At 45.8% G+C, this 24,588-nt stretch overlaps 1 protein-coding gene across 1 annotated transcript; it reads left to right on the top strand.

The window, feature by feature from the left end:
* Positions 1 to 24,001, top strand: LOC141050192 (uncharacterized). Its single transcript, XM_073547026.1, has 11 exons — positions 1 to 351; positions 19,265 to 19,516; positions 19,635 to 19,928; positions 20,217 to 21,049; positions 21,193 to 21,393; positions 21,471 to 21,598; positions 21,682 to 21,812; positions 21,895 to 22,123; positions 22,209 to 22,322; positions 22,697 to 22,779; positions 22,982 to 24,001. Exons 1-4 carry the CDS (start codon positions 215 to 217, stop codon positions 20,491 to 20,493), a joined length of 960 nt encoding a protein of 319 aa, XP_073403127.1. The 5' UTR covers positions 1 to 214; the 3' UTR covers positions 20,494 to 21,049; positions 21,193 to 21,393; positions 21,471 to 21,598; positions 21,682 to 21,812; positions 21,895 to 22,123; positions 22,209 to 22,322; positions 22,697 to 22,779; positions 22,982 to 24,001.
* The last annotated feature ends 587 nt before the right edge of the window (positions 24,002 to 24,588 follow it).

The raw sequence follows: 24,588 nt of genomic DNA, 5'->3' as shown, positions 1-24,588 counted from the left end.
TGGCGTTTATATGGTTAAATAATTGTGTGGACACATTTGGGAGCGCTTGACAGGGATGACCTCTCCACCACATGAGGGCGCTGCCTGCTCAGCAATCTCCCTCACATTTTCGTCATCTGTGTAACTCCTCCCTTGGTGTTAACTGCTCTATCTGGTACGCTGTTTGCGTACACAACTTGGAATAACCTTGGAGGATTAGCCCGTGCTGTGCTCCATGAGCGTAGACGCCGTCTGTGTTACGTCACAGACTCCTGTGGGTCACTCCCCTCGCCCTGAGCGTGCTCTTCCGGGTATTACACCATGCGCCGAGACTCTGACTTTAACTGCTCCATTGCTGAGGGCTCCCAGCTGGTAACAATTTTCTCTTTATTTTCTAATGATTGCTGAATATAAATATCTGGTGTACACAGGGATGGGATACACTCACCTTGAGGAAGACACCCTGTGTGTCGGAACGCGTGGGTTTCTCTATGCCACCTGATGGGCTGCCTGTCTGACTGCTGACTGAGATGACTGGGTGACAGGACTTTGATACTTACCCTGACAGGGAAATGGTGATGTATGGCTATACTTTAATCAGGGCTAGTGCATCTCTTAGTACTTCACCTTTGATCTGCTAGAGCCACTGACTATTAGGATTAAACATATTCTTTGTGTGGTCATTTATTCAGGTATTATGCTTGATATGATATTACACTCTACCTGAGCATACTATAACCACTGTGTATCAGGTTTTGTTCTACATAACCTATGGTCTTACCTAAATGGAACAACCAGCAGCATACTACTACTAAATAGTGATCTATATGTTATTTGTATATTGTACAGGCAGTTGGTGGACATATTGTGGACTATGGGACCTCTTGTCTGCTATAGTCCCTTGCTTTGTTTTTAATGTTTTTACTGTGTGTAGTGTTTCATGACCTGATGTACAATAAAATTTATGATTTTTTCACAATTACTAGTTATTAGTGTGGTGATCCTAAATTATTTTTTTGCATAGTCTTTCATCTATTTAGAATCCATAGTATTTCTATGTAAATTTGGCGATCCCAGTAGGTTATATTTTTGTACTATTTATTGATGGTGCCCGCTTAAATTGCTTTTGTGGTATGTGTTAAAGGGGCGCTCTTTCGCCCAGGGCACATGAAAACCTGGAGCCAGCCCTCCCCCCCACAACTGTAGCCCAATAACCCCCATTTTTCAGTGCGTAACTTGTATTATGAAGTTAATTAAGGTTGACAAGCTTAAGTAAGAAGAATTGATGCTTTTGGCATTCAAATGGGCACTGTAGGTGTGTTTCCTGTCCTCTCACTACCGACTTTTATTCCCCATTGACTTACATTGGGTTTCGGGACGACCCCGACTTTTCCCTATAATCGGACGATCTTGCTCGACCCGACTTTTGGAAAAGTCGAGTTTCACGAAACGAAACCCTAAAAAAACAAAAGTCGCTCAACTCTAATAAGTATCCATTACCCCTGATTTCGGATCTATTCTCCAGAGTTAAAGGTGCTTGCTGGTTTACCAAGCTTAACCTCAAGGGGGCGTATAATCTTATCCACATTAAGCATGGGGATGACTGGAAGACTGCATTTAATACTCCGGAGGGACATTGAGTACCTGGTGATGCCTTTTGGGCTCACTAATGCCCTTTCTGTCTTCCAGTGCTTCATGAACGACATTTTCCGAGCCTTTGTGGATAAATTTTTGATTATCTATCTGGATGATATTTTGATCTTCTCCAAGGATTGGGATTCTCATGTGGAACATGTTCGGACTGTGTTCTGTATCTTGAGGGAGAATTCCCTGCATGTCAAATGATTGAAATGCCTTTTTGGGGTACAGAGGATTTCATTTTTGGGATTTATTTGGTCTCCGTCAACTATTGAAATGGACCTGGCCAAGGTACAGGCCATTTATGATTGGGTTCAGCCCACTTCTTTGAAGGCCCTCCAGAAGTTTTTGGGTTTTGCTAATTTTTATCGGAAATTTATAGCAAAATTTTCTAGTAATGCCAAGCCATTGACTGATCTGACTAAAAAGGGTGCTGATGTGTTGAATTGGTCTCTGGAGGCTGTTTCTTCTTTTCAGGAGCTGAAGCGAAGATTCACTTCTGCCCCGGTTTTGCGGCAACCTGGTGTCTCACTCCCATTCCAGGTACTGAAGAGGTGGACACTTCTGAGATTGGTGCAGGAGCTGTTTTGTCCCAAAAGGATCCTGTAACATCTAAAATGAATCCCTGTGCTTTCTTTTCCCGAAAGTTCTCTCCATCTGAACGTAACTATGATGTGGGGAATCGGGAACTGTTAGCCATAAAATGGGCATTTGAGGAGTGGAGACATTGGTTGGAGGGAGCTAAACACCAAGTCGTGGTCCTCACTGACCACAAGAATTTGATTTACCTTGAGTCGGCCAAACGCTTGAACCCTAGACAGGCTAGGTGGTTTTTTTTTTTTTTTTTTTTTTTACACACGTTTTGATTTTGTGGTCTCTTTTCTTCCAGGCACTAAGAATGTCAAGGCAGACGCCCTCTCTAGGAGCTTCTTTGCCTTTTTTCCTGTGGTGACCAAGCCTGCTACCATCTTAGGCGAAGGGGTAGTTCTTTCTGCCATCTCGCCCGATTTGAGACGTGCTCTGGAAGAGTTCCAGGAGGACAAACCTGAGCGTTGTCCCAGTGGAAAGTTGTATGTTCCTGACCAGTGGAAGAAGAGAGTGATGTCTGAAGTTCATTGCTCTGCATTGGCTGGTCATCCAGGTATTTTTGGTACTAGAGATCTGGTGAGTCGGTCTTTTTGGTGGCCCGCCTTGTCTCATAATGTCAGGAATTTTGTGCAGTCCTGTGGGACTTGCTCCCGGTCTAAACCTTGTTCTTGCTCTAGTGGGTTGTTGATGCCTTTGCCGGTCCCCAGGAGGCCAAGGACCCATATTTCAATGAATTTCATCTCTGATATGCCTGTCTCTCAGAGAATGACTGTTATTTGGGTGATTTGTGATAGGTTCTCCAAGATGGTCCATCTTGTACCACTCAATAAGTTGCCATCTTACTCTGAGTTGGTGCCCCTGTTTTGCAACAGGTGGTTCGCTTGCACGGGATTCCTGAGAACATTGTATCTTACAGAATTCAATTTTTGTCTAGATTTTGGAGGACTTTGTTCCAAGATGGGAATTCAGCTGTCTTCTGCTTTTGACCGTCAGACCAATGGGCAGACGGAGAGAACAAACCAGACCTTGGAGTCATATTTGAGATGTTTTATTTCTGCTGATCAGGATGATTGGGTTTCATTTTTGCCCTTTGCCGAATTTGCTTTAAATAGAGCTAGTTCTGCCACTTTGATGTCACTTTTTTGTAACTTTGGGTTTCATCCTTGATTTTCTTCAGGGCAGGTGGAGCCTTCTGCCTGCCCAGGTGTTGACACTGTGGTGGAGAGAATGCACCAGATCTGGGACCAAGTGGAGGATAAGTTCTCTCTCCAATGAAAAGGCCCAGTGGTTTTCCAACCGACATAGGACCATTGGTCCCCAGATTAAGGTTGGTGATATGGTTTGGTTATCATCAAAAAATATCAGTATGAAGGTGGCTTCTCCTAAGTTTAAGCCTAGACTTATTGGACCTTACAAGATTTTGGAGATTATTAATCCGGTCTCTTTTCGGTTGGCTCTTCCTGTCACATTTAAAATTCATAATGTGATTCATAAGTCCTTGTCAACAGGATCACCGTCGACCGTGCCATTTTTGCGCGCGGTTCGGGTTGGTGGACCGCGGGGACGTCCGGACGGACGAGCGTTGGCGCATTTTTCATTCTCGCTTTCGTTCCCACGGAATGCTTTTCGACCTCCCTACCGCCGCAAAAGCGATTTTCGGGACTGTCATCGTGCACGACGCACTTTTAGGCCGTGCGAGATGGCACCGTTTTCGGCGCAAAGTTTTTTGAAGGTCAACCGCGCCTTAGCCAGTTCTGGGTGCCACGAACGTGGACATTAAAAAAAAAAAAAAATAATAATAATATTATAATATATATATATATATATACACATACATATACACACACACACACACACACACACACGGACAAAACTGATGGTGGAATCAGGTTGTATTTTCCTTCAGGATACGCATCGTGGCCACCTGCTTCACCGTGGACGCTTTTATTTGAAAAAACGCGATTTTGTGGCCAAAAAAGTGGCCACTTAATGAGCTGACAGATGCATGCAGTACTGAAAAAAAAAAACACCACATGGCAGCACTTATTTAAAAACCATTCATGTTAGAAAAATCTCTAAACAGAAATACATTAAGAAGCTTGCAAACGAAGAGGAAAAAAAAATATTAATTACTGAGAAACCAAGGTCTCCCTAACGATCGGCTCCAATAAATGTGATTTTAGTATTTCAATATAGTGCATTGAAAAAATTCATATTCAGATTGGGCTCATTGATATGCGCAGTCAGACCCAGTTACATAGTTGCATACTATGCCAAAGGTTACGAACTTTACATGACCCCACTAGCACATGTGCTGTGGCTGTCGCTCTAAGAGGTGATAATAGCTGCCACAACCTAGCACAAATGCAAATCTAGATTAATCACATGACCATGCCCCTGAGAGAGAATGTGCACCAAATTAATTTTAGAAGCCTAGTGCGCCAAACTGGCTATTAAAGGGCCGTTACGCCAAATCGAAATCTGAATAACCCCGCCCACCAAATCGCACCCAGGGGGCCCCGCCCACCAAATTGCACCCAGAGGGTCCCAGTCCAACAAATCGGGCCCAGAGGGTCCCTGGCTAAGTGGAAGTAAAACTGCCCTCTTGTCAAGTACTCCAGTAGTGGCTAGATGAAAGTAAAGATAGATAGCCCTGAGACCTCCTCTGTAGGCTTACATTGATATAGGCCTGAACCCCTATAAATTTGTCACAAAGCATCTCAGCGATGGTTTGATCAGACTGCTGGTGTGTAAATCTATCCTGTACATGTACTTTCGTGACGAAGAAACCAAAAACCGGAAGAAAATATGGACATATGTTTGAATTGAAATAACACCTAAAACTGGACACGAAAATGTCCTCTTAACGAGTACTGGGTTTTTACTGTATTCAATTCTTAGCCACTGTTATTTAAAAAGTAATAATGCCAGAAACCCAAGGGTGGTCTTAAATTGATCAGGGGGATTTATAGAAGTTTGTACAAATGTTTTTGTGTATCTGCCCCACACTGTTTGAGCTACATGGCCATGAAAATCTTGCCACTTGGCAAGTACTCCAGTACTTGCTAAGTGGAAGGGATTGTGTCCAGTTGTCTGGTTGAAAGTTCGGCTGGCTTTGATTGTATTACTACAAGATGTGAATTGTTACATGTATATTGATAACCACTGATTGTTTAAAATCTTTTGAAACCCAAATAAAAATAACTGGTTTAAAAAAAAAAAAAAAAAAAAGAAAGTTCGGCTGGACAAGTGGCCAGATTCCCTTCCACTTAGCCAGTAGTGGAGTTCTTGAAAAGACGACGATTTTACTTCCACTTAACCAGTGATTACCCTGTGAAACAATTAAATACTACTAACAGTGCCACTCTGTCTTTTAGTATTTTAAATTGATCAGGGGGACTTATAGGAGTTTGTTCACACCCTTGTGTACCTGCTCCATGCGGTTTCTGAGCTAGGCAGCCCTGGGGCCAGACAGACAGAGGAGCCTCTTTTGTATTATCTGATCTGCAATTAAATATGTTCTGCTGTTATTTAAGGTTGATAAACAGGACTGATGCATACTAATTAAGTTGAAGACATAGGAACTAAAGATGAAACCAGACTGGAGTTTTTATCTGTGTTTACAGATCTGCACACAGGAAGGGAGGGTGAAGCCGATAATGTATCAACTTATCTGCTGTCCAGTCAGAGGCAGATGTATTAGGTTTACAAATGCGTCATTTTAGGAGGGAAGTTTCAGTGTGCACAGGCGCTAGGAGTGTGCCGGTATTCCACCAAGAAACTGCTATCTGCTGCGTACAACAAGTATGACAAGCATGGAGTCTGACACAAAGCAAGTCTATATGATGGGGAAGGTGTTTATTTGTGCCTGACTAAAGGCATTGTGTAGCTGGTTACAGAAAGTACAGTGGGGATGCTTAATGACTACCCTATTTAGAAGAATATGGTTTTAATTTTTGTATATGTAGGTAGCAAATTTGCCATGACTTCAGGATTGCACTTTTGGTTGTGTGGGATGTTTAGCTGAGGTTGTTTAGCTTGTAGTGGGAAGGAGGATGGGGAGCCTAGCCATATGGAGCAACAGTCTGCTGATAGGCAATCTGTTAACCCCTCAATGACTATTGATGCATGCATTTTTCTGCAGTTTGGACCAAATGTAACAAATTAAAGGGGTTGGCCCGTTCTCTGTAATGTCGGCCCCCGGCAGGAAACTTTTTTTAAGTTTCTTTTTTGCCAGGGGCGGGGCCGGGCACTGATGGCCAGTTCAGTCCTTCAGTGCCTGCGCCGAGGGCGCGCGCTTGCATGCGTGTGCACACGCGGCGCTGATTGGCCGAGGCCCGGCCTGGGAGGCGGGACCGTGGACGTTATTATGACATCCACGGAATAGCGCCGCAGATCGGGTCCCGGTACCGGTGTCAGCGGTTCCAGGAGCAGGCACCGGACATAACAGGTAGGTGCGCCTTGGTGTCTGCTCCACAGCGAGCCGCTGTACGGACCTGTGCAGTGCTGTATGGCCAGTGAGCGCATGCACGCCGGCCATACAGTGCGCACAGCTGGGGAGCAGGGATACCCTGTCCCTACTTACCAGCCGTGACCTGGGATGAGCCCCCCATGTTGGGAGCCATGGAAACCCATGTAAACAATTACATGGGTTTCCATGAATCTCCCTCACTAAACAAAATTTTTTAAAGTATATTGCAAATATACTTATTTTAAAAAGTTTTTAGATTGAAAAAATTTTTACACTTGGGCCAACCCCTTTAAGGGCTATTTTTTCCTTCTAATAAAACGGTACTTGGCCTTGGTCACATTCGTTCAATTTCCTAATTTTACTTTTACCAAACCATTACTCATTTTGTTTACAATTATCTGGACTTGATGAGGAAAGGCGGCAACTTGTCCAGTTTAAAATAGGTGGAGAGGCCAGATTTTTAGTTAGGTTGACCTTAGTACGGCAACAAAATTTCCTTTGTGTCCCGTGGGCAACGAAGCTTGACTTTTTTGTTGCCGTACGGACGCAAAAGTATTAAGTTATGCACCGGTAACGGTATTTTTCGGAAGCCCATGACAGCACCACGAGAGAGGGGATCCGCCCTATAGGAACAGGAAACCTATAGATACAAAAAGGGCGGCACCTCTCCCACGCATCAGTTGGATTACAGAGCTTGAGAGGCTACCATGGTTAGTACACAACATATAATATATACAACCTATCTACCCTATTTACCAGAATTATTTTATGCCATCTCCCACATAAGGTGATTTTATGAACATTCTAAAGGAGTGCACCCCTATATGTGAACAAGGGAGGGAACTAAGGGTGCTGTCATGGCCTTCCGAAAGATACCGTTACGTAACTTAATACTTTATTCGGACTCCCATGACAGCACCATGAGAGAATTACAGAGATGTGAACTAACTTAGGGAGGGACTACAGCCTGCAGCACCCTTAGCCCGAAGGTGAGGTCTGAGGAGGCACCCATGTCTAACCGATAGTGGTTAAAAAAGGTGGAAGGAGATGACCAGGTGGCCGCCTTACATATTTGATCAATTGAAACTCCAGATCTTTCCGCCCAGCATGATGCCATGGCCCGAGTGGAATGCGCCCTCAGATTCTGTGGAGCTGGGCCGCCACCTGCTGTGTAGGCAAGAGAGATAGCCTCCCTAATCCACCTTGCTAATGTGCGTTTTGATACTCTGTATCCTTTCTTGGGACCTTGGAAGGATATGCGTTCTTCTTCCAAGGATCCGTGGCTGCTAAATATGTCAGTAAGCATCTCCTAATATCTAACACCTGGAGTTTCTACTCTTTAGGGTTGGTTGGATTAGGGAGGAAGGAAGGCAGAACTATCTCCTGTGTCCTGTGGAATTGTGTTGCTACCTTGGGAAGGTATGCTGGATCTGGCCTTAGGATTACTCTATCCTGTAGGAACTCTGTGTAAGGGGGCAATCTGGAAAGTGCCTGTATGTCGCTCACCCTACGTGCGGATGTTATCGCTACCAGAAATGCTGTCTTAAGAGATATAACCTTTAGTGAGGCGGAATCTAAAGGTTCAAACGGACTTTCCGTCATGGCTGTAAGGACTAAGTTTAAGTCCCACGGCACGCATCTGTCTTTGTGTATAGGTCTCGATCTGGCCGCTGCTCTGATGAACCTTGCTACCTAATAATTTTTTGCAATATCTGCGAACAGGGCCCCTAAGGCTGAAACTTGCACTTTTAGCATACTTGTGGAGAGACCCAATTCGAAACCTTTCTGGAGAAATTCCAGAATATGTTTCATGGGAATTCCGTCTCTGATGTCAAAGTGAGAGGTGGACAGGAAGCGTTTCCAGGTCCTAGCATAGATATTAGTGGTAGTTAATTTTCTGCTTTTTAGGAGGGTGTCAATTAAGTTCTTGGAGAACCCTGTATCTTTTAATAGTGACCTTTCAAACACCACACCGTCAAATGAAGCCCCGCTACTTGTGGGTGGCTGACTGGCCCCTGGTAGAGGAGATCCGGAAGGTTCGGCAGTACCCAGGGATCGCATACCGACATGGTCCTTAACCACGCGAACCAGGTCCTCCTGGGCCAAAAGGGGGCAATCAGTATGACTTTTGCCCGATCCTCTCTGATCTTCCTGACTACCAGAGGAAGAAGATTCAATGGTGGGAAGGCGTATGCCAGAGAAAAGTCCCATCTTATCAGGAGGGCATCCACTGCCAGGGGGATCTTCCCTGGGGTTCAGGGAGCAGAACAATCTTTCTTTTCTGTTTTCTCTGGTGGCAAAGAGGTCTACCTCTGGCTGACCCCATCTGCGGACAATCTGGTGGTAAATATCTTTGTTCAAAACCCATTCTCCTTGTCTTAGAGCCTTGCGGCTTAAAAAGTCTGCTCTTACGTTGTCCTTTCCGCTGATGTGGAGTGCGGTTAAAGATAGACAATTTCTCTCTGCTATCTGGAGGAGCTGTTCTGTTATCTGCATCAGAGCGCTGGAGCGGGTTCCACCTTGGTGGTTGACATATGCTACCACTACCTGGTTGTCCGAGTGTATCCTCACATGATGGCCCTGTAGGTAGATAATGAGTTTCTTGACTGCTTGTTCTATCGCCAATAGCTCTCTGGTTGGATGAGATTTCAGAATCAGAATCCCACTGTCCCTGTAACACTATGTCCCCCATATGGGCTCCCCAACCGAAGGAACTTGCGTCTGTGGTTATAATACGGGTTGTGTTATCCAGGGCACCCCTGACGCTAGGTTCTCGCCATCAAGCCACCATCAGTGATGTAACAGTTGAAGGGCTTAGCAACATTCGACCTTGTAAGGAGCCTTCCAGGGCCCTGCTATTAACCAAGATGTCGTTTTGAAGGGGTCTGGTATGGAATTGTGCCCACCTAACTGCTGGGATGCATGACGTTAGAGAGCCTAACAGGGACATGGCCTGTCTGAGGGTCATAGATGGATTATCAATTGCCCGAAAAACCTGCTCCTGTATCTTTTGTAATTTATCTAGTGGTAGCAGGCACTGCTGAGTCTCTGAATTTAGTAATAACCCTAAAAATTTCTGTATTTTTAAGGGCTGGAGTCGGAATTTCTCGTAGTTTAAAATCCATCCAAGGTTTTCTAACCTGGATCTAGCCTTTTCTATCTAGGATTTACAATGACCCACTGATTTTCCTACAATCAAGAAACACGGGTATTACATACCTGGTAATGTGTTTTTTCATGAGACATGACGGCACCACGAGAGGGAGGGGATCCGCCCAGCGAGGACAGGAAACCTTCAAGATAAAAGGGGCGGCTCCTCTCTCCGCATCAGTTGTTTTACAGAGCATGAGAGGAACTCCGCAGGTTAGTGTACACATGAATAATACAACTTTAACGCTGATAAATTTCCGACACCAAGGGAGTGTATAATACTAATAATGCACCCAACTAATGACGTGATCAAATAGGGAGGGAATATAAGGGTGCCGTCATGTCTCATGAAAAAACACATTACCAGGTATGTAATACCAGTGTTTTTCCATTCTACATGACGGCACCACGAGAGAGTTACAGAGATTTGTATTCTCTTTAGGGGGGATCACTGCTTGTAACACTCTTCTCCCGAATGTGAGATCAGAGGTAGCAGATAGGTCTAATCTATAATGTCTGAAAAAGGTAGATGGAGAGGACCAAGTGGCCGCCTTACAGATCTGGTCGATGGAGGCGTCCGCTCTCTCCGCCCAGGACGTTGCCATGGCCCTCGTGGAATGGGCTTTTAGGCCCTCTGGAACAGCCCTACCTGCACTACTATATGCTAGTATGATGGCCTCTCTCACCCATCTAGCTATAGTTTGCTTAGAGGCTTTAAGGCCCTTCCTTGCCCCCTGATATGAAACAAACAGGGCCCTCTGTTTCCTCCAGGGTTTTGTCATCTCCAAATATTGTAGGATACATCTCCTAACATCTAAGCAATGTAGCCTCTCCTCCTTCTTGTTACCGGGGTTAGAACAAAAGGATGGCAAGACTATTTCTTGAGCTCTGTGGAATTTCGACACTACCTTAGGGAGGTATGCTGGGTCTAATATTAAGACAACTCTATCGTCCATAATCGGAGTGTACGGCGGGTCTGCTGACAGTGCGTGTAAGTCCCCCACCCTACGTGCCGATGTAAGCGCTACTAATAAGGCTGTTTTTAAAGTTAACACTTTATCTGATGTCACGTCTAGTGGTTCAAATGGACTTTGTTAGAGATGATAGGACTAAGTTTAGATCCCAGGGAGGAGGTTTAGGAGATGGGACAGAGTTGGCTCTAGTACAGGCCCGGATAAACCTGGCCACCCATCTATCATTTGCTAGGTCATAATTGAATAATGTTGCCAGTGCTGAAACGTGTACTTTGAGGGTGCTGACAGCTAAGCCCAAGTCTAAACCCCTTTGCAGAAACTCTTGCACTGCCCTCACAGGTACTTCCCCCTCCTGTATTGGGCCCGAGGTGGACAAAAATTTTCTCCATATTCTCCCGTATATTTTTGTAGTCACTGGCTTTCTGCTACTGATTAGGGTGGAAATTAACCTTTGTGAAAACCCTTTTTTCCTCTAACAGCGACCTTTCAAATTCCAGGCTGTCAAATGCAACCTGGAGTTCGGAGGGTGATTGACGGGACCCTGTGTTAGGAGGTCGTGGTCCTCTGGGAGTACCCACGGGTCCGTCACTGACATCACTCTTAGCCAGTAGAACCATGGTCTTTTCGGCCAAAAGGGAGCTATCATAATTACTCTGGCTCGGTCCTCCCTGATCTTCTTCAGGACTAACGGAATGAGGCATATCGGGGGGGAAGGCGTACAGGAGACCTAATGTCCATTTTATCCTGAAGGCGTCTACCGCCAGTGGCATGTCTGCTGGACTTAGAGAGCAGAACTTTTGAACCTTTCTGTTGGTTTTTGAGGCGAAGAGATCTATTATGGGTTTCCCCCACATAAGCATAATCCATTGAAAAATGGACTCTTTTAGACACCATTCGCCTTGCTTCAACCGGTTCCTGCTCAGAAAGTCTGCCTTCAAGTTGTCCACACCTCGGATATGCAGGGCCGATAATGAGAGAAACTGACGTTCTGCTAGAGTCAGGATTCTTCCCGCTATCTTCATTAATGACCGAGAACGGGTGCCCCCCTGATGGTTCACATATGCTACTGCTGTCCGATTGTCTGATAGGACTTTCACGTGATGTCCTGTCAGGTGTGTCAGTAAACCTTCCAACGCCCTTTCGATGGCTAACAGCTCCCACTCGTTTGAGGATAGATCTCTTTCGTCCTGAGCCCAAGGATCTTGAAGCCATAGGGTGTCTAGATGGGCTCCCCAGCCCCAAGGGCTGGCATCTGTCGTGATTACTCTGGAGGCTGTGTATGTCCAGGGTGCTCCCCTTGGGGAGGACTCTATCTGTAACCACCACCTGAGTGACTGGAGTACAGGGTCCGGGATGGTGAGTTTTTGCTCTAACTGCCCCTGAAGCCTCAGATCGTTTTGTAACACGCACCACTGAAGTTCCCTTGTGTGAAACTGAGCCCATTTTATTGCTGGTATGCAGGAAGTTAGGGATCCCAACACTGACATGGCTTTCCTCAGAGTCATTACTGGCTTTCTTAATGTTGTCCTGATTAGGTTTTTGATTTTTCCTTCTTTTTCCTCTGGGAGGCGACATTCCTGCACCACTGAGTCTATTGTTAGGCCCAAAAAATTCTGGATCATTGTTGGTTCCAGTTTGGATTTTTTGAGGTTCAGTTGCCAACCCAGAGTCTGAAGTGTCTCCATCACTATCTTGACTTGTTCCTGACAGTGAGAGAAATCTCTCCCCACTATCAGGAAGTCGTCCAGATATGGTATTACCAGGGCATCTTTTTCCCTGAGATGTGCCGAGACCTCCGCAATTAATTTCGTGAAGACCCGGGGGGCTATTGCTACCCCAAAGGGCAGAGCCCTGTATTGGAAGTGATGCCACTGAGATTTTATCTGGACTGCCACCCTGAGATATTTGCGGTCTTGCTGCCGGATCGGGACATGATAGTAAGCGTCCTTGAGATCCAGGACCGCCATGTAACACCGAGGAAAGAGGAGTTTCACTGCAGATCTTATGGTTTCCATCTTGAATGATGGGACTATCAAATATCTGTTGAGGCTTTTCAGGTTTATAATTGTCCTCCAGGAATTGTCTGGTTTCTTTATTAGAAATAGGGGGGAGTAAAAGCCTTCCTTTTTTTCTTTTTCCGGAACTTCTTCCAGTACGAGTTTCTGTATGAGTGACAATACCTCCTCTTCCAGACTCTCTTGTCTTTCTTGAGAAGATTGCACTGGAGTCTGAATGAATTTTTGTGGTGGCCAATGGTGGAACTTTAATTCCAGACCTGACCCCACTATCTGTCGGATCCAGGTGCTGGATGAGATTCTCTCCCAGGCTGGGAGGAAGTGAGAGAGCCTTCCCCCCACCTGAGAAGGACCGTCACTGGGAGGGCTTTTTGGCTTCCCTGGAGGGCTTACCGAAATAGAAGCCTCTCCCTCCTCTGTATCGCCTGTCAGAATTGTTTTTGTCTCGATCTCTGAATTGTTGCTTTCTGAATTTTCGGCCCCTCTGAAAGGAGCGCCGAAACGCCTGAAATGGTTGTTTTGGAAAATTTTTCTTTGTATCACCCGCTTTTTCCAATACGTCATCCAACGCTGGTCCGAACAAGAAATTTCCCTCGCATGGCAGAGAGCACAGTTTCATCTTTGCCTGAGTGTCCCCCGGCCAGCATTTTAGCCATACTGCGCGCCGTCCTACATTGGTTAAGGCTGCTGACTTTGCTGCTAGTCTGGCCGAGTCTGCAGAAGCCTCTGCGAGAAAGTCTGCCGCCGCTCTAATAGCCGGTAATGGTTCCAGAATTGACTCTCTGGGCACTCCATGTTCTAGTTGATCCTCCAAGTTGTCTACCCATATCTTTAGAGACCTAGCCACACACATAGCTGAGATAGCTGGTCTTAGTGCCCCAGCCGAGGTTTCCCAGGCTGTCTTAAGGCAACTGTCAGTCTTTCGGTCCAGCGGTTCTTTCAGAAACCCCAGATCCTCAAAGGGTAGGGAGGTTTTCCTGGCGACTTTTGATATCGCTACGTCGATTTTGGGAGCTCTATCCCAGGATGAGGATGCCTCTTCCTCAAAGGGATACCTCCTCTTCAGAGAATTAGATATCTGGGACTTTTTCTCTGGTTTTTCCCATTCGCGTTTTATGAGCTCTTCTATTTGCTCATTAATAGGGAAGGTCTTACGCTTTTTCTTTTGTAGTCCACTGAACATAAGTTCTTGGGCTGTCTTTTTTGCTCGCTCCTCTACCAGACCCATGGTAGATCTGATTGCTTTAATAAGTTCATCCGTAGATTCTACTGGGAACGTATCTTCCCCATCTGAGCTACTATCTGAATAGTGCGTTTTATCTGAGTCCTCCTCTGATCCTGTATAGTCTTCTTGAGAGACCCCTGAGGGGCTGGATCTATCCCTAGTTTTCCTATCTGCATCCGCAGTTTGCAATGCACTTACTGACTTACAAACCTCGGTTTGAATTAGGGACCTCAGACTATCCGAAAATGAGGGAGTCTCCTCCGCTATAGTTTTGTTAATACACTCCTGGCATAACTTTTTATTCCAGGCTGTTCCTACGGAACTTTTGCATAAAGCACATTCTTTATTCTTAGATTTTCCCCTACTTTTCCTAGGGACTTCCTATACTCCACCCCGCCAGTGTATGTAAGAGAGGGAGGAGAAGGAAGAGAGGAGACAAGAGAAAGAGAACAGACATTAGAGTACTGGACTTTCTCGTAGTTCACTCACCACTCGGACGCTTTCATAAAACGGGTACCGGATCTGGAGGCTGACTGGTCTTCTCACTGTCTCCCAAGGAGACTAGGGACCCCTCCTTCTTGCGTTGACGATCCGCCCGTGCGCTGCCCGAGCGGCTTCCACTGCTGCTGCGGCGTGTCTGGCTCTTTTCGTGTGAGCGTGACCGCCTTGCTTCCTGGCGTGGTTGTATATGCTCTGGTGAGGGGCTCTCCATCCTGCCGTATATGTCTGCTGCTATCTTGTGCTGAGAGCAGTCACACCCTACCATATAATGGTGTAGTGACGCCTGCCGCTACTGGTTTAAATAGCAGCCCCCAGCTTCCAGGTGCTTAGCAGGAGCCACTTAATGAGAGCAGTCACCTTCCGTCTAAGAGGGAAGGTTATTCCCCCTTTTTTTTTTTTTTATTCCTAATTGGACCGCCTGGTCCCCGCGCCCTGTGTGCGCGCGCGCCACCGCCTGTGCGCGCGCGTCCCCAGTAACTGCGCACACCCTCCTGTGTCTCTGCTGAGCGCGCCAGTACTACTTCCGGGTCGCCGCTTACCACTTCCGGTTTAGCGTCGGCTTCCTCCCAGCAAGGCCCCGCCATGCGTGCTCCCATGCGCGCATCCTTGCCGCCCCGGTGTGCTCAGCGGCGCGATCCCGGGTTGCCCGGTGAGCGCCTGGGCCCTATACCGGCCATCTGCTCCCTCTTACCTGAGGAGAAGAGGATGGGCGACCACTATACCACCAACGCATCCACCAGGTAAACCTTCCCCTGAATCTTTGCGGGACTGGCGTCGGGTCTCAACAGGGTGGGTACACCAACGTGGCACCCCCGAGGAGCAATATCTTCGCCCAGACACCGATGTGTCGCATGGGCTGCATGGCCACCGTACGTCGACAGGGAGGGAACACGAAAAGTGGCCTCCGTGGACGTTTTACGGGGTATCTTTACCTCTTGGAGGGTACACCACCTGTGGCCTCCAGGGTATCCAGCTTCACCCGGGCATCTGCCCCATGGGCTGTGGCCATGCTCTCGCTCAGGGGGGACATAGGAATATATGACCCTCGAGGCGACTACCGGTACCTGGTATCAGGTGTAGCAGACCGGCGCCTGCTATTTGATCACCCGATCCAGGCCCAGGCATCCTCTTCTTTCTTCTATCAAGAGGTTTTCATCTTGAGGGTTTCCCATCGAGGACAGGAAACCAACTGATGCGGAGAGAGGAGCCGCCCCTTTTATCTTGAAGGTTTCCTGTCCTCGCTGGGTGGATCCCCTCCCTCTCGTGGTGCCGTCATGTAGAATGGAAAAATCGTCTAAATATGGAATGATTAAGACGTCAACCTCCCGTAAATGAGCCATAACTTCGGCCACTATCTTTGTAAAAACCCTGGGTGCTGCTGAGAGACCAAAGGGAAGGGCTTTATACTGAAAATGACGCACTGTGCCCCCTACTGAAACTGCCACCCTCAGGAACTGCTGGAAGTCTGTATGGATAGGTACATGATAGTACGCATCTTTCAAATCTATGACTGCCATAAAACAACCTTTAAACAATATTTTTATTGTTGTATTAATGGAGTCCATTTTAAATGTGTGATTAATCAAAAACTCATTAAGGGAACGAAGGTTTATAATTGTTCTGAATGTCTCATCAGGTTTCTGGATCAGAAACAGGGGAGAGTAAAACCCTCTTCCTCTTTCAGCTTCTGGAACCTCTACCAGGACATTTTTCTGGCATAGGCTCAAGACTTCCGCTTCTAAAGCCGCTTGTTCGAGATGAGAAGATCTTAAGGGGGTTAGTTTAAAGGTGTCCCGCGGGATCTGGGTAAATTCCAACCTAAGCCCGGTGGATATTACCTTGCGCACCCAGTCACTATTCGTAATCTGTGACCATGCCGGGAAGAAGGATGACAGTCTACCCCCCACAGGAATTGCTAGTCATTGATTTGGTTTCTTTTGATCTCTCGACGAGCGTGTGAACATATAGCCCGTACCTCGTCTCCTTCTGTCTTCCCATCTGGGCCGATCTCTAATAGGCGAAGAGTTGCGCCTTCTCCCCTGGCCAAATCTCCTTCTACCAAATGGACGACGGTAGGACGCAGACGAAAGGTTTGGGAATTTTTTCTTGTCGTCCCCCGCCTTCTCAAGCAGCTCGTCTAGGACAGCTCCAAACAAATATTCGCCCTCACATGGAATCGCACAGAGCTTTGCTCTGGACTGGATGTCTCCCTGCCAGCACTTTAGCCACAGGGCTCTGCGAGCTGCATTAGAGAGACCTGCTGCTCTGGCGGCCACTCTCACTGCATCCGCTGAGGCATCTGCAAGGAAGGCTGCTCCCTCCTGGATGGTCGGTAGGGCCCCAAGAATTGTCTGTCTTGATGTACCCTGTTTTAGTTGTGACTCCAACTGGTCCAGACCAGACCATCATGGACCTGGCCGTGCACGTTGAAGCCACTGCTGGTCTTAAGGACCCGGCCGCCATTTCCCAGGTGGTGTTTTTCAGGAAAGTATCAGCCTTCCTGTCTAGGGGATCTTTAAGGGATCCCATGTCCTCAAAGGGGAGCGAGGATTTTTTTGATGCCTTTGCAATGGCTGCGTCTAATTTGGGGGCTCTGTCCCAAGAATTCACTGCCGGATAGTCGAAGGGGTATCTTCGTTTGAGGGCTGGTGGTAGAGACCCTCTTTTGTCCGTTTTTTTCCACTCTGTGGATCAGATCCTGTATCTTTTGATTCAACGGAAAGACTCTCCGCTTCCTCTGTTCCAGCCCACAGAACATGACATCCTGCATGGACAATTGGGGCTTAGGCTCCTCTACCTCCATTGTCCCTCTGACTGCTTTGACCAGCTTGTCTACCCGGTCAAGAGGCAGACATAATCGCCCCGAGTCCTCTTCTCCTGAGGAGGACGAGGGAGATGAAGCCTGGGAGTCTCTGCTTTTTCTCCACTCTACCGAGGAATTGGACTCTGCCGGGACCTCGCCCCTTAAACTTTCCGGCTGGGACAAGGACTTTAAGGTTTCTCTCATTTCTGCCCTGACAATGTCCCTTAAACTCGCCGCTACCGCGGGCGACTCTTCTGCCACCATCTGCTGAATACATGGGGGGCACAATTTTTTGAGGCACGCGTCCGGTAATGGGCATGCACAGAGTGCGCATTCCCTATGTTTATTTTTACATGTAGCTTTTTTCCCCCTAGAAAAAAAAAAAAAAAAAAAAACACAGAAGGGGGGTCCCGTCACTGAGTGAACTTTCACGAAGATCACTTACCAGTGCCACAATCAAGTACCGGAGAACGAGGGGGATTCTTTCGGTCGATGCTCCTGTCTGCCTGGAGGAGCTCTTACGAGTGGACTGGTCACTTTGTCCCGGCCGCTCATTACTGTCACGGGACACTTTTTTTCTGTTTGACCTGCCGAAGGTCATCCAGGGGCGGCAGTGATGTTTGCCGCTGCTGTCGCCCTTGCTTCTGCCGCTGCTGCTGCTCTCGATCACTCTCCATTACCACTGCTGCTGTACATGGCTGCATGTAATAACGTGGCCAAGGCAAGGTACCCTGCCAGGGTCCTGCCTAAATACCCCTCCTCCGGTCAGCAGTATCCATGCCGCGCCCCTCCCCCCCTTAACAGGGCTCCCTAACCCAGCTGGCGCTGGACCCGGTCCGAAAGCCGACGATATCGGTGTTTCCGATGGGCACCGCCATCTTGGATTCCTCGCGCATGCGCAGTGGCACGCTGACCCGGAAGCGCATCCTCCGCCCGCCCCCTGACGTCACCGCTACCCCGGGAAAGACCGGAAGTCACGCGGGACGCCCGGGAGCCCTGGAAGCAGCACCACCCGGTCGCAGCCCCCTGCAGCCGCGCTGCCGTCGTACCTGCGCCGCCGGGGCCGGGAACCCCCGGGGGGAAATATACTCACCGGCGGCGGCCTAATTCCGGAGACGGACATCCTCCGGACGCCGCTCCCTGCTGCACACGCCACCGCCGTGACACCCATCCTGGGTCACCGTGGCGTCCTCCAGGAGATCCGCACCAGGCCAAGGTAGGAGACCCCCTCGCTACCGGTATCGGCTAGCCGGCCTGGGATCCGGCTGTTCTGTAGGATCCCGTCCCCTCAGGAACAGGAAACCAACTGATGCGTGGGAGAGGTGCCGCCCTTTTTGTATCTGTAGGTTTCCTGTTCCTATAGGGCGGATCCCCTCTCTCGTGGTGCTGTCATGGGAGTCCGAATAAAACCATTACTCATTTTGTTTACAATTATCTGGACTTGATGAGGAAAGGCGGCAACTTGTCCAGTTTAAAATAGGTGGAGAGGCCAGATTTTTAGTTAGGTTGACCTTAGTACGGCAACAAAATTTCCTCTTTGTGTCCCGTGGGCAACGAAGCTTGACTTTTTTGTTGCCGTACGGACGCAAAATGGCCAATTTGTTGCCGATCGGCAACAAGCTTGACTCTGCTGTTGCCGATCGGCAACAATTTGCATATTTGTCTATGGGAGGGTCCGAAAGGTGATTGTTCTGACTTGGCCAACCCCTTTAAGGGCTATTTTTTCCTTCTAATGAAACGGTACTTGGCCTTGGTTAAATTCGTTCAATTTTCTAATTTTACTTTTACCAAACCATTACTCATTTTGTTTACAATTATCTGGACCTGAGGAAAGGCGGCAACTTGTCCAGTTTAAAATAGGTGGAGAGGCCAGATTTTTAGTTAGATTGCTCCTAATCTTTCACTTTTGGTGTTTAACAGGCGTTTCAGGATGTCAATGTCCTGTTCTTTGTGTCACAAACCATTTGATCAGCTGGCACAGCATCATAAAAGAAAATGTCTTCGTTATGGTACAGAGGAGGAGAGGATGGCAGCTAAACAGACTATGGTCAACATTTCAGCAAAAGGAACAATTATTTCCTATGAAGAGATCATGTCAATGGATTCAAAGGATGTTGTCAGTTTCCTGGAGGGTAGAGGGTTTATCATATCCAATAAGCCACCTGTGGCCAGGTATGGACCACCGTTACTAAAATTTTATACTTTGGCTGCTCCTACTTGTATGGCTTTTTAGATTTTATATTTATGTTTTAAACTATCCTAACTATTGAATTGCCTTTTTCATTTACAGTATTGTTGAAGTTGAGGAGCCATCTACCTCTGCCAGCATATTGCTTATGGAAGATGAGCCACCAGCCATTGAAGATGAGCTGCCAGCAGTGGAGAATCAGCCACCAGAAGTGGAGGATGATCTGCCAGCAGTGGAGAATCAGCCACCAGAAGTGGAGGATGAGCTGAAAGCCATGGAGAATGAACCTCCTGTTGTGTCAGATGAGCCAGCCGAGGAGGAAAAGCAGGCTGTTGTGGACAAAGATTCCCCCACCATAGAGAAGGAGCTATCCGTTGTGGAGGATCTTGATAACAGGTCAGTTTAAATACAAACAAAGTTTATTCCCCTGCATGATGGCATCTGAAACACTGACTTCAATTGTTTTATTTTATGAAGTGCACCCCCCTTAAAGTAGACATAACTCAGACTAGGTTTATTTGAATGTTTCTGCACTTCCAGGATTGCTAACTAACCTATGGCTCAAACATAGCATATGCCTAAGCACATCCTGGGTACACTATGCCAGCTTAAGTACTCAGAAACACTGTTGACCTGCTAACGTTTTTACTTGACAGATTAATCCTACTTTTTTTGTAATTACAGGACTTTTGAAGATGAGGAACCATCTATATCCTCCAGATTATCTTCACATCACTTACCACAGTCTGTAGACATCCCATCCTTCCCAGATTCTGAAATTGCAAATCTTTTGGATAAAGCAGACTCATCATCTGATGAAGAAACTGACTCCAATGATACAGAGTATATGCCTCACTCATTTGAAGAGGAGGAAGAAGAGGAAAAGGAGGAAGAAGTAGACGAAGAGGAGGAAGATAATAATGAGACGAAAGATGAGCATGCCAGCAACTTATTACCTTAGGGTTTTCTCATCTATCTATATATAATGTGTAAATATACTGTACATAGTTTTGGTCTCAAAGTAGTAATTTGTTTCTATTCTGACCTGTTACTCTTTCTTCCAAATTTATAGGATTACACAGATGAATTGGACTGTTGGCACAAGGATAAACATGCAGGACTCTGGCATGTATGACCGCCATCCTAAGGATCATGCAATATTGAAAGGTTTCAGATTTGCAAGAATCTTGTGGACTGGAAAGATACCGGCAAAATGTTCAAGATGTGGCACGATTCCTGTATTTCATGAACCCACAACGTGTAAGCCTTGACTTTGTAAAAGATATAGAAAAATCCCGTTCCTTCTTCAACACATTGGCAGAAAATGGCCTATGCAACCAAACAGCCTTTAACTACTTGAAGCATGTCCGGAGATTTGTAAATTATCTACTGTTTGCGACCAGTGTAACATGGCGCAAGCCGCGACTATACAAGGCGATCAAATACTTCAATCATGTGACTGCTGACATTCAGAAGACAATTTCAAAGGGCATTGCAAATGAAGTTGTTGGCAAAAGGTATGATATCAGGCAAAATGTGTCCTTACATAAGTAGAATTTTTTTTTTTTTTAAGTTGTGTATATCTTCCTTCCCCCGATGTTTCACACATACTTTTAAAACAGGTTTGACATAACTATCACCTTTCTTAATCCTTTTTTAGGTACATGGATTTGAGAAACAAAAAAAACCACAACAATGCCAGGAGCTTCTACAAGTGGCAAAGCCAACCTTCCTAGATGCCATCAAAAATGTCCAAAATGGGTCCAAGGATATAAACCAGCAGCTTGAGATTATCTGTTACATCGAGGCTATGCTTTTACTACATCATTTGCAAAGGCCTGGAGTCATCAGAAATTTGACCGTTAGTACCAACATTCTTTCCATTATTGTTCTTTAATACCACCTGTCACTCCAACTTTCCATCATTTTGACTCACAGGTTCCTGAGTGGAAGGGGAGGATGTACCACACCTATCAAAAGAAAGAATGACTGGTTGTCGTTGGAGTTAAATCCCATAAGACTGCTACCAAGTGGCCTGTTTTGTGCTCAATATGGAAGAGGAAAGGGTAAGATTTCTCAAATTACGTACCTTAGGTTTGAAAAATCCTAATCAAACTTTTCCCATGTGATATGTTTTTTTTTTTTACAGTGGTTTAATGTCTACTTCACAAAAGTGAGACCGCTACTGCACACAAATGAATCACCAGATACATTCCTACTATCAACTACTGGGAAAAGGGTTTACAATGTATCCAATGACCTTGCACGATACCACAGGAAGTGAGTGATGGATGTAATAGAAGTAAAAAATCGTAAATTGAGCTTGTGCCATGTATTTATGATCTACTCAATTCCTTTCTAGGTATGACCTTCGTATCACCAGTCAGCTGGTCAGAAAAGTCTGCGAGACTTGGACCATAACTGAACTTCCCAGAAATGACAAGAAGCTTTTTGCAAGACACCTAAATCATTCGGACATGACAGCAGAGAGACACTACAGGGAAAATACATTATAAAACATCTGTATAGGGTACAAACTGGTTGCAGAGGCAGGGAGTAAAAAGGAAGAACCCCGGAGCCAGCACCTCAAGGTAATTTATTGCAGAGCAGATATGATTTCCCATGTCAATATAAACCTCTGCCATAACTTAACAGTTTGTTTTTTGTCTCATATAGAGCAGAAGATGAAAGCAGTGGAGAGGAAGGGCAAAGCACCCAGGATGTTGAAGACAACACTGCCCATGGTGATGATGACTTCAGTGACTCCCATATCAACAGAAGGACTCAAAGGTTCATATACCCTCAAGTAACTACTACAGTTACAAGTGATAGAGAAGTCTACAGACTAAGGGTGGTTTTAAACAGCCCAATAGTCAGCCGAGTTATCGCTCAAATGGGTGACTTTCTGCTTGTGTAAACATGGCCCCTTACTGGGCACTCTGTCACTTAAAAGTTGACAGTTACTGAGTTTTCAGAGCATTTTGAAAACCTGGCCATTAAAATGCTCAAGAGATTATGCAAAGCAACCCAACTGCAGTGATGCATTTGTAGGCACGTGGCAACGCAAGCCAGCCCCATTGCTACAGGTAGAGGGCTGGACTTGGCAGAATTGTAGTGATAATGTCTGCATTATCTGTTTCTATAGTAATGTTATTTTTTTTCAGGCTGAGAGCGCCCGCCACAGCTATAGCATGTACAAGGCAAGGTCCGAAACACAGATGCCGTTGAGGAAAAGAAGGTTTCCCAGGTAATTAGTGCATATATTTAATGTTTTGGAACAACAAACCTTTGTATTTTAACATAGGTGATGGAAAGTTCTATGGTATAAAAACAGCAGTGTAATAAATGTATATCAATACAATAGTACTTTACGTCTGTTTTTTGTGTCTAACACAGTACTATTCTGTTTCTATATATTGTTTTAACCTAGGTTTTACTCTTCTTTATAGACATGAAGAACACAGCAGCATACCGTCTCCAAGAATGAAAAAAGTCCCCAGACTAATCTTGAAGCGTTGTGATGGTTTTTGTCCTGCTTTTTGTGACTTCATTTAGTCCAATTGTGCAATGTGATGTGAACGTTGCCTTTGGAGAAGTGTTAGTTGGATTGCATTTGTACAAACTTCTCTAAGTCCCCCTGATCAATTTAAGACCCCCGTTGGGTTTCTGGCATTTTTACTTTTCAAATTACAGTGGCTAAGAACTGAATACAGTCGAAAACCAGTACTTGCTAAGATAATACTTTCATTTCCACTTGTGGGGTTCTATGTTTTATTTCAGTTCAAACATATGTCCACATTTTCTTCCTGTTTTTGGTTCCCCTGTCAAGACAGTACATGTACATAGATAGAGTTTTGCACCAGGAGTCTGATCAAACTGTACCTGAATCGCTGAGATCCTTTGTGACAAGTTTATAGGGGTTGAGGCCTATATCATTGTAAGTCTATGGAGGAGGTCTCAGGGCCATCTAGCTATGGGACTGTGGGGCCGATACATGAGTGTTTTTAAAAACACCTGTCCCTCTGATCAATTTACAATCCTAAAAGACAGAATGACAACTGGACAAAATTCCGTCCAATTACCCAGTACTGGAGTACTTGACAAAAGAACGGTTTTACTTCCACTTAGCTAGTAATGGAGTACTTGACAAGAGGACAGTTTTACTTTTAATTAGCCAGTACTGGAGCCATGAGACCTCCTCCATAAGCTAACTTGTTAATGGGGGCTATAATTTGCATTTCCTGAGTGGTGCTTTATTGTATATTAATGGGTCCATTCTATGTTAGTACCTACTAATATAGTTCTGGTGTATTCATGTAGTTGTGGTCTATTAGGCTTTAACTATGCTAGCCCCAACTATAATATTAGGCCCTAATGTAGATAGGGTCTATTAATACAAGCCCCATCTAAGGTATGATGCTATTTGTATGTTTCATAAAAGAATTTAATAAAAAAAAAATATGTTGGTATCTAGTATCAGTTTCTCAATGCGAAAAAAAAAAAACCATTGCAAAACTTATTTTATGTCTAGTAATGATTGAGCACTAAAGTGCTTGGGTACTAGTTGCTCAAATGAAAGTCATTGAGCATTATCTTCTCAGAACTGGTGCTGGGGGAAGGGCAGGGAGCAGATAAGATACAGTCAGTGCAGGAGCTTCTGATGACTCATCTTAAAGTAAACACACATTTTGATCAGCGGGGGAAGGGAGCCATGCTTCCCAATTAAGTCCTTAGCGTTCATATTAGAAATTTCATTGTACTATTGGTCCCCTATACCATTAAGTTGTGCTGTTGGTATTTTATATTATACAACAGAGTAAGGAATGGCTAAGTGGAAGGGAATCCTGCCACTTGTCCAGCCAAACATTCAACTAGACAACTGGACACAATCCCTTCCACTTAGCAAGTACTGGAGTACTTACCAAGTGGCAAGATTTTCATGGCCATGTAGCTCAAACAGTGTGGGGCAGATACACAAAAACATTTGTACAAACTTCTATAAATCCCCCTGATCAATTTAAGACCCCACTTGGGTTTCTGGCATTTTTACTTTTTA

Source organism: Dendrobates tinctorius, unplaced genomic scaffold (genome assembly GCF_039654945.1).
Source record: "Dendrobates tinctorius isolate UK_male_01 unplaced genomic scaffold, ASM3965494v1 ptg000151l, whole genome shotgun sequence".
Lineage (NCBI taxonomy): Eukaryota > Metazoa > Chordata > Amphibia > Anura > Dendrobatidae > Dendrobates > Dendrobates tinctorius.
This window is presented reverse-complemented; position numbering and strand designations above follow the sequence as displayed.

Bases quoted from the DNA above. Each gene is read 5' to 3' on its own strand.
- LOC141050192 (XM_073547026.1), top strand. From the start codon at position 215: ATGAGCGTAGACGCCGTCTGTGTTACGTCACAGACTCCTGTGGGTCAC. The intron at 352-19,264 runs GTAACAATTTTC...GGTGTTTAACAG, and splicing joins TTGCTGAGGGCTCCCAGCTG to GCGTTTCAGGATGTCAATGT. The intron at 19,929-20,216 runs GTCAGTTTAAAT...TTGTAATTACAG, and splicing joins GTGGAGGATCTTGATAACAG to GACTTTTGAAGATGAGGAAC.